The sequence below is a fragment of the Notolepis coatsorum genome (assembly GCF_963971535.1).
Source record: "Notolepis coatsorum genome assembly, chromosome: 3".
Classification (NCBI taxonomy): Eukaryota; Metazoa; Chordata; class Actinopteri; order Aulopiformes; family Paralepididae; genus Notolepis; species Notolepis coatsorum.
In genome coordinates, this window is record NC_140167.1 from 62,801,988 (window position 1) to 62,815,159 (window position 13,172).

At 51.9% G+C, this 13,172-nt stretch overlaps 1 protein-coding gene across 1 annotated transcript in view; it reads right to left on the reverse strand.

Moving 5' to 3' along the window:
• ptprc (protein tyrosine phosphatase receptor type C) overlaps window positions 1–13,172 on the reverse strand; it is a 53,574-nt gene that overhangs the window by 29,201 nt on the left and 11,201 nt on the right. The window contains exons 7-9 of the mRNA XM_084309545.1: window positions 7,190–7,227; window positions 6,838–6,947; window positions 5,349–5,439 (exon numbers count right to left, since the gene is read on the reverse strand). Coding sequence (XP_084165671.1) covers window positions 5,349–5,439; window positions 6,838–6,947; window positions 7,190–7,227 — 239 coding nt within the window. The remainder of the gene's footprint in view (window positions 1–5,348; window positions 5,440–6,837; window positions 6,948–7,189; window positions 7,228–13,172) is intronic.

A 13,172-nucleotide genomic window follows, 5' to 3' on the forward strand; every position in this document is an offset into this window, starting at 1 on the left:
ACGTCGGGCCTATTCTGATGTTTCCTCGTCTGGTGGCAGCAGATCAAGGAGCAGCGTGCAAGGTTGGCTATCGAGCCGGCTTGTACACAGGTAGGCCCTGTGTCATCAGGCATTGATGTTGGTGTTAGTAATGCTGTGGAGTGTGTGTCGGCGCCAGGGGCGGGATGGCTTGGTGAACGTTCCACTGCAGTGGACGATTTCAGAGCGATCCTGGAGCATGCTGCTAACACTAATGCTACTAATGCTACTGCTAATGCGAATGCTAATGCTGAAATGGGTCGTTGTTCTAATATTCCCCGCCGTGGGACGTTGCCGCTTTTCCCTCCTCTTGCCCGGTTCATTAATGAAGGTCAGTCGGTAGCTAATGTGGGGGGTTTCGCTGAGTCTTATTTACCTTTTTTACGGGTAAAAGGGCGGACAACAGGGTGCAGGCCGGGTGTACCGTGGCTAAGTAGCCAGGTAGCTTTGATCCTGTGCCCCGGCGGGGATGAACGATGTCCCACCCGGCCGATGCTTGAGAGCGAATCGGCTCGGAGGGTGGCAGTATGGACGGATGAGTGGTATACTGCTGCAGGATGGTTTTTAGCGGCGGCCAGTGTTATGGCTCAGCTGTCTATTTTCCTATCCACATTGGCGTCGGGTAGTGGGGCTATGGGTCCAGCCGACATTATAAACATGTTGCATGTTTGTGGTGTTATAGAGATCTTGACTCAGTCGCAAGCTATAACTGTGGGGAGGATTAGGATGCTATCAACGTTGTTAATAGGCATGTCTGGTTGGAGCACTCTCCTCTTGGGGAAGAGGATAGGTTTTCTCTCCTCACGACTCCTTTTTCCACGGAAGGACTTTTTGGTCGTTCTGTGGAGGCGCAGGCGGTTGTTGATCTGGGTCCCACACCGCCTCACGCTGTGCAGCCAGAGGTTGGAGCATGGCCTCGTCAACGACTGTGGCGAGGCCCTCGACAGGCGGCCATGTTTCCCCCACCAGTGGTACCCTGGGCGGAGAGTCAACAGGGATCCACAAGGCCGACAGCCTTGGTGGCCGAGGGATCGGCCATTTTGGGTGTATTCGGCTTGGATCAAACAAGCCGTCGTCAATCTGCCGCAAGCAGCCCGCTCCCCGTTCAATCCTCTCTCTGTTACCCACGGAAGCGGGGCTCTGATCGTTTTCCTTTGGCTGCGGGCCGCGAACCTTCTTTGAAGCGCATGCGGCCCCACTTTTCACTTCTCATGGGGACAGGGGCTGACACCCAGTTGATGGCTGAGCCTGGGTCTGTCCGTGAGAATGTTGTGCTGTCGCGTGGCTCCTGCACCACACGTTGTGTGATGGGTGAGCCTGGTGTTACGGCTGCCACTAGTTACAGTGGTCAGCAGGGGGACTCGAGGCCTCTTCAGTTGAATGCATAGCAAGGGTTACCCCGGCCTCGCCTTCGCCAGGCAGGGTGTCACGCTGATGCCTCCCACTCCCGTGAGAGCGGCAGTCGTCTGCAAAGAAGAGGCAAGCGTGATTTGGGTGATAGCAATATCACTGCAGGGCTACGGAGTGTAGGAGCCCATGGGGTCTAGAGGGGTGTTCAGGGGGGGGGGGGGGGGTGTCAACCAGTTTGATGGCAGCTTCTCCCGTATCAAACCGGCCCTTTCTGTCGGGGTCCCCCCTTGGGTGCGTCGCACAGCGGGAGGGACCGGGCCAACTATATACTGTTCCTTGCGGCCCAGCGTCAGTTGACGGCGGGTGCGCTGTGGGATTATTTTCACATATGGCGACAAGAATGCCGTTTGGAGGGGTGGATAGAGAGAACGTTGAGGGAGGGGCTTGTTTTGCAGTTCGCACAACCCCACCCTCCGTTCTCAGGTTTGGTGCCGACCCTATTGTCAGGGTCAGATGCAGTGACAGCCCTGGCCGACGAGATCCAATCTCTGTTGGCGAAGCAGGCCGTAGTCGTGGTCCCGAGAGAGGACGCAATGTCAGGCGTCTACTCCCGTTATTTTCTGGTGCCCAAAAAAATTGGAGGGGTCAGACCTATATTGGATCTGTCCGCGTTCAATCGTCTGATTGTAGCGAGACCATTCAGAATGTTGACCGTCAAACTCCTGCTGCTTGCTGTCAGAAGGGGAGACTGGTTCACCTCCATAGACCTGAAGGATGCGTTTTTTCACATCCCGATTTTCCCTCCTCACAGGAAGTTCCTGCGGTTCCTGTTTCAGGGCGTAGCGTACGAGTACCAGAGGTTGCCGTTCGGCTATTCTCTGGCTCCCCGCACATTCACCAAGTGCGTAGCGACTGCGCTGGAGCCTCTACGTCATCGGGGAATACGGGTTCTATTCTATCTCGACGACATTCTACTCCTCAGCCGGTCGGAGGAGGTTGCCAGGTCTCATACCAGGCTGGTGGTGGAATTCCTCACCAGGCTGGGTTTTGCTGTGAACTGGAAGAAGAGTACGCCTCTTCCCAGTCAACAGGTGGAGTACTTGGGCTTGACGTTGAGGTCAAGGCCCATGATTTTAACCCTCTCGGAGCAACGGAGGGTGTCTATCCTACACGCGCTCTGGGGTTTCCATCTAGGAGGGATGGTCACGGCGCTGCAAGTGATGCGCCTGCTCGGTATGATGGCATCTGCTCACACGGTGGTTCCTCTTGGCCTCCTCTTCATGAGGAGGATACAGAGGTGGTTCTTCTCTATGGGAATAGATCCGGTGAGGGACAAATGGAAACGGTTGACGGTTCCTTTGTCGATATGGGGAGATCTCGCCCATTGGAAGAGGCTGGGTATCCTCACCATTGGGGTCCCCATGGGCAGCAGGCGCTCACACGTCACGGTCTTCACCGACGCCTCTCTCACGGGTTGGGGAGGGACGTGTCGGACCAACGCAGTGGGGGGCAGCTAGACGAAGGTCCATGCTGGCCCGTCTACCCTGCACATCAATGTGTTGGAATTGAAGGCGGTCCTCCTGGTCCTCAAACGGTTCGACCACCTGGTGGTAGGCGAGCACGTTCTGGTCAGAACGGACAGTATGACGGCAGCGGCGTATATCAACAGGCAGGGTGGGACTCGTTCCATCCGCCTGCACCGGGCGGCGGTCGAACTCTGGCTATGGGCATCTCGCAGGCTGCGCAGTCTGAGGGCGCTCCACATCCCTGGTATGGAGAATGTGGGCGCAGATATGATGTCTCGGGGGGGTCCTCGTCACGACGAGTGGGAACTCCGCCACGATATAGTCAGGCAGATCTGGGATCGCTTCGGGGAGGTTTGCGAGCCGACGTTCTCACAAGTGCCCATTGTGGTTCTCGGTCAGTCGGGCAGATCATCCCCCCTTGGGGGTGGATGCCTTCTCGATCTTTCCATGGCCGCCCGGCCTTCTGTACGCCTTTCCTCCTGTACAGCTGTTGAGTCAGCTGTTGGAGCGGATACGGAGGGAGCGCAGGACGGTGATCCTGGTCGTGCCGGACCGGGGCACGGCAGTGTGGTTCCCGGTCTTGATCCAGCTACTGGTCGCTCCGCCTTGGGTTATTCCTTGGTCGATGACGGCCCTCTCTCAGCAACACGGGTCGCTGTTTCAGTACCCAGTGTTGGGCCAACGTCTGATGGTGTGGCTGGTGGGAGGGTGAGTCTGGAGAGGATGGACCCTTCTGTGGTTGATACCATCCGGAATGCGCATGCTCCCTCCACTGTCGCGCTTTACGCGGACAGATGGCGTATGTTCCAAGAGTGGTGTAAGGCGGGGGGCCGGGACCCAGTCTCCTGCCCCCTGGATGCTGTCCTTGGTTACCTCCATTCTCTCCTTGATAGACTGTCGGCTTCGACGGTGAGGGTATATGCAGCAGCTATATCCTCCTATCATGAGGGATTTGAGGGGGATGTCTTGTTCAGCCACCCTCTTGTGAAGCGTTTCCTGCTTGGCGCTCGACGCGTTAAGCCGGTGCAACGCTCTTTGGCTCCGAGTTGGGATCTTCAATTGGTCCTCGGTCGGTTGTCCTTGGCCCCGTTTGAGCCTCTTGAGCAAGCGCCATTGGGACAGCTGTCGTTCAAGACCGCGTTCTTGCTGGCCGTCACCTCCGCTAAACGCGTGGGTGAGCTCTGTGCTCTTTCGGTACGTCCAGAGTCTTTTCGTTCCGATTGCGGTGCCACTCTGTGGCCTAATCCTGCCTTCGTGCCTAAGAATATCTGGAGTTCCTTCCGCTCCAGGGATATTGTGGTTCAGGCATTTCATCCGCCTCCTCACGTTAGTGAGTTGGAGGCGGGCCTTCACCTGTCATGTCCGGTCCGTGCTTTGGGAATTTACCTCAGCCGTACTCAGGGCCTCAGGGTTACCGATCAGCTTTTTGTCTGTCACAGTGGTTCTCGTGCCGGTAAGGCACTATCGAAACAGCGCCTGTCCCATTGGTTGTGCGAGGGCATTGCCCTCTGCTACACGTTGGCCGGGCTGGATCCCCCTGGGGGCGTCAGGACGCACTCCACTCGTGGGGTGGCAGCCTCTGCTGCTCTGCTGGGTGGGGCCTCGGTGGAGGACATCTGTGCTGCAGCTTCATGGTCTTCCCCGGGTCCCTTTGTAAGGTTTTACCTCATGGACATGACCGGGGGTTCTGTCTCCCAGGCGGTTCTGGGGTCTGTGGCCTCTCCTGCTTCCCGTCCTTTGGTAGGGTAGCAGGGGTGTGTGGGTATGGGCCACAGTGTGTTGGGTCACACGTGGTTCCGCCTGTGCTGTGTGTTCAAGGGGTTCTAGTTCCCTCTTGCTCTTGCTCGCACTCGGGTGGAGTTGACTGCGCCCCCCCTTCATTAGGAAGGATGGGGTGACGGGACTCTCCTTTCCCCTTGATGTGGGCTTACGGGTCCTCAGGGGCCTCGCGTCCGCTCTACCCCATATCTCGGTATGGCAAGAGCGGGACGCGATGCAAGTACGCTATATAACGATAGGTTATGTATATAACCTAGTTATATGAGTACTGGCTAAGCGTCCCGCTCTTAGCGGCCCTGAGTTCCCTTGGGGAATCTTTTCCTGGAAACGTTTTTTTCCGAGGAAGAGTGAGTGGTGACCACGCCTACTACTTTATAGTACGCCTTTATAGGGGCGGGGCCTGGCAGGTGGTGGGTGTATTTGTTTTTTCGTTGATGGTGTACAATAGGTACATGAGATGAGGTATATCTCGGTATGACAAGAGCGGGACGCTTAGCCAGTACTCATATAACTAGGTTATATACATAACCTATCGTTAAGCCTTGGAGACACGTTAAGGGGCAGCTAAACCTTAATTTATAATGGTGCAGAGAGTAAAAAAAAAAAAAAGTCAGATAATACAGGGAGGGATAATATTTACACTTGTAAAAAAAATAAGCTCAGAGTTCTACTCACAGGGCAGGATGTCCGAGTAGCGGTTCTTTTTCTCGTTGCAGGGTTTCTTGGCCTCTCTCACCGTGTTCCGGGTAAACACCTTGGGGATGCTCTGAATGCAGGAATAAACTGTGTGAGAGGGTCCGCCCTTCTTCTATAATGTGTTATATATATTTATATGTCAAAACAAAACAATTGAGTTTCTTTTAGTTTTATATAATGTCTTTTTATTTCTATATCCTATCTTTCCGAGGCACTAATACCTGGTCGGTATTGTTAACACATATAGAAATATAGTCCAAAAACTGTGTATTGTATCCTTAAAAAATTGCATTCTGCAAGACAAATAAATAAAAAATCAGATAGGATGTTTTGCTCTTTGGCCATCGATATATGTCAAAACGTTTTATATATATTTATATGTCTAAACAAAACAACTATATAGATGTTTTGTAAAAAAAAAAAAAAAAAGGAAAAGAAAAAGGAATGTGAGGCTGATAACATTTCTCTGTTGTAGACTGTAACCACAGTTAAGAGAACACAGCAAACATTTTGATTAGCCAGCGATTCCAAACAACGTCCTAAAGAGGCATCAACATTTTGTCAGATGTTGGGTTTTATACTAATGTTTCAACGCTTAGATAGATAGCTTATTCGATTTGTATTAGGTAATAAATAATCGTTGGCCTGGACTCAGGTCAGCCAGATGCTTGGCTTGCTGGGTAATTTAGTAAAGATGAGGCAGCTCACCAATAAATGAGCACATCCCATAACCTATTATCACAGACCCTTCTGTTCTCTGAACTGGATTTATGTTCTATATTCTGAGGCTATATGATTCATCACAGTCTCATCAGAAAACATAAATAATGTTATGGTTAGGGTTCGATCCCCAGCAGGAGAACTTAAATGTTTTCTGAAAACGTCAAAAAGTTAAAAAAAAATTTAAACGTATTTGTAGTACGTACACACACATTTTCGAAACCATATGTACATATATTACTTATGGCTATAACATAACATGACATTAGGGATGTCCGATATTATCGGCCGATATCGGCATAAAAATGTGATATCGGAAAATATCGGTATCGGTTTAAATTTTTTTTCTTTTCTTTTTTTTATACATTTATTTCACCTTTATTTACCCAGGCAAGCAAGTAAGAACAAATTATTATTTAATTTATTGTCAAAGTATGCATAATGTTGTGTTAATTACACGACAAGAGATAATTATGTAATGTTAATTACCTGAAATTATTCAGTTTTTTGGGGGGGGAAACCCTGCATATATCGGTATCGGTTGATATCGGTATCGGAAATTAAGAGTTGGACAATATCGGTATATCGGTATCGGTAAAAAAGCCAATATCGAGCATCCCTACATGACATACATTATGTAACTTTTTTCCTGTGGTTGATACCACAGTACAACTTTATTTACATTATTTGAAGTGCTGGATTTGTGGGCAGTTCAGTCCTCCAAATGAAATAAAGCGTTTGAATTCACCTGAAACTCAGCCCTTAATAGCCTTGCCTCATCAGCAAACTTCCTGTTGTAGGAGTCCAGCAGAACCTCAGCTGCAATTGGGTCGATATTCAACAGGTTCTCATCTTCACCTAGCCAATGAGAAACGGTTAGAAGAAACCTCTTAGGTTTCTGTGGCTTGACTATCCTTGTTTCTGTTTATTTTATGACGGCTGAATAAATAGTGATAAAGAGTGATATCATACAAGGAGAGGAAACAGCTTAAAAGTAAACAGAAATGAATACTGTCACTTATTCTGGTGGTGAACATGTCTACTCAAAGACGGTAAAGACCCCTATGCTAAAAGAAATAAGGAAGGTTATATTGACGTACTTGGATGTGTAATAAGGTTGACAATGTCATTGATGTTACTGTGGAGGAAAAAAAAGTTTAGTTTGTTGCGATATATATGTGGCTGGGCAGTAGTTGTTAAGAGAGACTAGAAAGTAGAGCATCATACAGTATGTAGTTGTAACTGTCACGTCTTTGAATGAAGTTTAACTTTGAATGTTCCGGAATCTCCATTGTTTCTATAAGGTAACAACGATTTTGACCATCCAACACGCCAACTTTTTGTGAAAATGAGCTTATTTGCCGTTTTCCCCATAGTCAGACAAGAAGATAGGTACCCTTCTCATCTCTGTGCGTGAAGTACAGAGAGAAAGACCCGCAGCACGCTAGCTAGTTTACACATTATGACTGGAAGTGGATGCAGACCATTAGCCTACCATCAAAAGTAATGAAATTCACTTTCCAGCAACTCCAAAACAGTCTTATTTACATGTTGTGACTTGTGTATTTACCACGTGTAGAAATAACAATGTAAAATGAGACGTTGTAATGTAAAGCAGATACATTGTCCTGACAATTTTCTTGACGAACAACCGCCGGCTGGGCGCAGTGATATGCTGCAGCACCTCTAAAGCCCTGTTGTAACTTCTGTCAACAAAACCAATGTGTAGCTAGCCTACAGGCAGGGGTGCGTTGGTCATGGGACGGGGTAGCAAGCCGTTCCACCGGGTCCGTGAGCAGGAGCGCGCACACGCACATGCGCGGATGTGCACGGGAGTGCACACAAGAATGCGCCGCACTCGACTGATGCGCCAACTCGCCAAGTACCCATGCACCTGGCTACTTTGCATAACAATAGCTCAGGTCGTCAGGTGTGTTCAAATACGTCCTCAGATACATTCATTAGACCTTACTGTAAATTGTACCTAAATTGTACCTCATCCCATTTCTGCATTGTACTGTATAGTATATAGTATATTGTATTGTAACTCAGTTACTTTTCTACTCTGCATTGTATATTGAACACTTTTGTCTACGTACTTGACTTCTATTTTATACTTATTATACTTATTTTATACTTATCTATTTTTATCTAGCACAATCTCTGGAGCAAAACAGAAAGAAGCATTTTATAAGTATTCTGTACTTTTGTATGACAACTAATAAAGAAACTTGAAACTTGAACTTGAACGAAAGGTTATCCTATAACCTAGTTATATGAATACTGGCAGAGCGTCTCGCTCTTTGCCATTATGAGATAACTCTTATCTCCTAGCACCTACTGTGCTCACAAACAAACAATTTGCACCCACATGCACGTGACCAGGCCACGCCCCCACGTCCTGCTATAAGACGCCGGACATGGTCACATTCTACCTTCCTCGGAAAAAAGTTTCCAACACTGAAAACCCAACCAAGGGACCCCAGGGCGCTAAGAGCGAGACGCTCTGCCAGTATTCATATAACTAGGTTATAGGATAACCTTTCGTTATATTATCATACTGGCCATCGCGTCTCGCTCTTTGCCATTATGAGATATGGGACAGAGCAGACGCGTGGCCCGGCAAGTGTACCCCCTGAGAGCCCATAAGCACCACTACCAGGGAGGAGGGGAGTCCCGTCCACCCGCCCGTCCTAACGAAGGGGGGGAGGCAGTCAACTCCACCAAAGTGCGGAAAAAGGGGGAACCAAAGACCCTGAAAACGCACAGTACAGGCGAGACCACGTGTGACACAGCACCCCGTGGCACACACCCACACACCCCTGCTAGCCCACCAAATGGCGGGATGCAGAGGAGGTCCCAGACCTCAGAACCGCCTGGGAAACAGAACCCCCAGTCATGTCCATGAGGTAAAACTTAACGAAGGGCCCCGGGGAGGACCAGGAGGCCGCAGCACAGATGTCCTCCACCGAGGCCCCCCCTAACAAGGCGGCACGAGTGGAGTGCACCCTGACACCCCCAGGGGGGACCTGTCCAGCCAACGTGTAGCAAAGGGCAATGCCCTCGCACAACCAATGTGACAGCCGCTGCTTGGACTGTGCCTTACCCACGCGAGGGCCACCGTAACAAACAAACAGTTGATCGGCAGCCCTGAGATCCTGCATCCGACCGAGGTAAACCCCCAATGCACGGACAGGACACGACAGATGAAGGCTCGCCTCTAACCCACTAGCATGAGGAGGCGGATGAAACGCCTGAATCACAATATCCCTGGAGCGAAAAGAGCTCCGGATATACTTTGGCACGAAGACTGGATTAGGCCTCAGAGTCGCACCGAGAGAGCACACAGCTCACCCACGCGCTTAGCGGAGGTGATAGCCAGCAGGAACGCAGTCTTGAAAGACAGCTGCTCCAATGGCGCCTGCTCAAGAGGCTCAAACGGGGCCTCCGACAACCGGCCCAGGACCAGTTGGAGGTCGCAACTCGGAGACAGAGAACGTTCCACCGGCTTGAGACGCCGAGCGCCAAGCAGGAAACTTTTCACAAGAGGGTGGCTGAACAACGTACCGCCCTCAAAACCCACATGACAAGATGATATAGCTGCGGCGTATACCCTCACCGTCAAGGCCAACAGTCTACCCAAGATAGACTGAAGGAAGGAAAGAACAGCGTCCAGGGGGCAGGACACCGGATCCCAGCCATTCACCTTACACCAAATCAAATCAAATCAAATTTATTTATAGGGCCCGACAACACACGTTAATGTCCCCATGGGCCGTACAGGTCTTCTTTAAACAAGTCAAGAAGAAAACATAACAATAAGTCAAGAACAGAACAAGAACACCATAAGGTCCAAACATTTTTAGATGAATGCAAATAAAAGAAAGAATGCAAGCACTCCCAGACATACCCCACGCGAAGGTAAGGAAAAACTCACTAAAACCTAACAATAGGGAAAAAAGCTCCACGGGCAGTGTGGAGGAGAGAAACCTTAGAAGGGCCATTCAAGGGGGGATCTCCCTTCTTAGATGTTGGTGATAATAGTGTTGCAGACGGACAGTTGGTAAGCATGCACTCATGTGTGTGGTGAAACACAGATGAGTGCATGCAATAGCAACTGTACATTTTGAAAGATTAAAGATAGAGCTAATAGCGATAGCAACTGAACATTTTGAAAGATTAAAGATAGAGTTGATAGCGGATCTATTTGAGGCACAGGGGCGGCGCAAAGAGGGTCACGTCCTCCCCGTCTTAGTCACGGGACATTCAACACTCCGGTCGTTGCTCAGGGACAGCCGGAGACAGGGAGATAGGGGGTGGCGCAGGGAGGGTCGCGAACTCCCCGACATCATCGCGGGACATCCGGCACTCCGGTCACCACTACGAGACCTCCGGAGACAGGGGGGCACGCAGAGGGGGTCGCAATCTCCCGGCCTTCGTCACGGGACGTCCAACACTCCAGGACAGCAAGTCATAGGGAGACAGGGAGACGGGACAGACGTTGAAAAGCACGTCACTTACCCGCGTAAACCGCGATAGTGGAGGGAGCGCGCTATCCAGACTCACCCCCTCAGCAGCCAAACATTCAGTGGCTGTCCCAGAACAGGGAACAGACACAGAGATCCGTGTGCCTGAGAGAGGGCCCACGGTAACCAAGGAACAGGCCACGGCGGGGCTACCAAGAGCTGGATCAGGACCGGGAACCATACAGCCATGCCCCGGTCCGGCGCGATCAGGATCAAGGTCCTGCGCTCCCGACGTATCCGCTCCAACAGCTGAGCTATCAGGTGTATGGGGGGGAACGTGTACAGAATCCCGGGCGGCCATGGATACATCGAGAAGGCATCCACCCCCAGGGGAGGATTGTCCCCCCGACTGACCGAGAACCATAAAGGGCACTGGTGAGACTGTCTGCTCGCAAACAGATCCACTGTGGCTTCCCCGAACCGGTCCCAGACCTGTCTGACTATGTCTGGACGTAGTCCCCACTCGTCGGGATGAGGACCGCCCCGCGACATCACATCCGCGCGCACATTCTCCTTGCCAGGGATGTGGAGCGCCCTCAGGCTGCGCAGATTGAGAGACGCCCATAGCCAGAGCTCGACCGCCGCCCGGTGCAGACAGACGGAGCGTACTCCACCCTGTCTGTTGATATACGACGAACCAAACCGCTTGAGGACCAGAAGGACCGCCTTCAACTCCAACACATTGATATGCAGTGCAGACCGGGTAGCATGGCACGTCCAGCTGCCCCCTACTGCGTTGGTCCGACACGTCCCCCCCCCATCCCGTGAGGGAGGTGTCGGTGAAGACCGTGACGTGTGACAGCCTGCAGCCCATGGAGCTCCTGCTGGTGAGGGTACCAGTCCTCCCCCAGTAGTTGAGATCCCCCAGTATTGACATGGGAACCTTCAGTCGTTTCCACTTGCCTCTCACCAGGTCTATTTTCATACTGGAAAACCACCTCTGTATCCTCCTCATGAAGAGGAGGCCAAGAGGGACCACAGAGTAAGCAGATGCCATCATACCGAGCAGGCGCATCACGGACAGCGCCGTAACCGTCCTGCCAGGACGGAGCCACCTGAGCGCGCCGAGAATATCTACTCGCCGTCGCTCTGAGAGGGTTGGCCTCATGGGCCTTGAGCTTTGAACCAAGCCCAAGTACTCCACCTGTTGACTGGGAAGAGGAGTACTCTTCTTCCAGTTCACAGCAAAACCCAGACTGGTGAGGAATTCCACCACCAGCCTGGTATGAGACCTGGCGACCTCCTCCGACCGGCTGAGGAGCAGAATGTTGTCGAGATAGAAAATAACTCGTATCCCCTGACGACGTAGAGGCTCCAGCGCGGTCTCTACGCACTTGGTGAATGTGCGAGGGGCCAGAGAATAGCCGAACGGCAGCCTCTGGTATTCGTACGCTACACCCTGAAAGAGGAAGGGAAGGAATTTTCTGTGAGGAGGGAAGATCGGGATGTGAAAGTACGCATCCTTCAGGTCTATGGAGGTGAACCAGTCCCCCACTCTGACGGAGCTTATCAGCTGTTTGACGGTCAACATCCTGAACCGCCTCGTCACAATCAGCCGATTGAACGCAGACAGATCCAGAATAGGTCTGACACCTCCCGATTTCTTGGGCCGTGGGAGGCACTAACGTGATACCCGGCCTGGCGAGGGCGGGGCTGGGGGAACTCGCGCTGCGACCCCCTGGGCCTCGAGTTCCCCCGCTGACAACCTTCGTCGTTGACAGACACAACACCAGGCTCACCAAACACAGACGCAGAACGTGTGGCATGGGAGCCGCTTGACAGCACAGCATTCTCACGGACAGAGCCAGGCCTAGCCAGTAACTGGGTGTCAGCCCCTGTCCCCATGAGAAGCGAAAGGTGGGGCTGCTTGCGCCTCATTGAAGGCATGCGGCCTGCAGCCAAAGGGAACAAATCAGAGCCCGTATCCCGCTGGTGTTGGGGGGGGGAGTGACCGGAGAGCGAGCTAGACACAGCTAGACGGCGACGTTTTTTTATGGCGTGCTCATCTAATGTAGCCGATCCCTCGGCCGCCAAGGCCGTCGGCCTTGCGATCACCTGTTTTCTTTGTGTCCAGGGTACCTCAGGCGGGGGAAACATGGCCGCTGGTTGAGGGCTTCGCCACAGTTGTTGGCAAGGCCGAGCCCTCACCTCTGGCTGTATGGTGCGAGGCGGTGTGGGGCCTAGGTCAAATACCGCCCGCGCTCCTGCGGAAAGACCAAAGAGTCCCTCTGTGGAGAGGGGAGCCCTGAGGAGAAGAAGTCTTTTGTCCTCCTCAAAGGAAGACTGCTCCAACCAAAGATGCCTGTGAATAAGAGTTGACAGCATCCTGGTCCTCCCTGCGGTTATAGCTTGCGACTGAGTTAAAAGCTCTATAACCCCAAAAACATGCGCAATGTTTTCGACGTCGGCTGGCCCTAAGGCCCCACTACCTGACACGATTGTGGACCGAAAAGCAGTCAACTGAGCAATGACAGTCGCCGCTAAATTCCGTCCTGCGGCGGTATAAACTTCATCAGCCCATACAGCCACCTGCTGGGCCGACTCGCCCTCTGGCGTC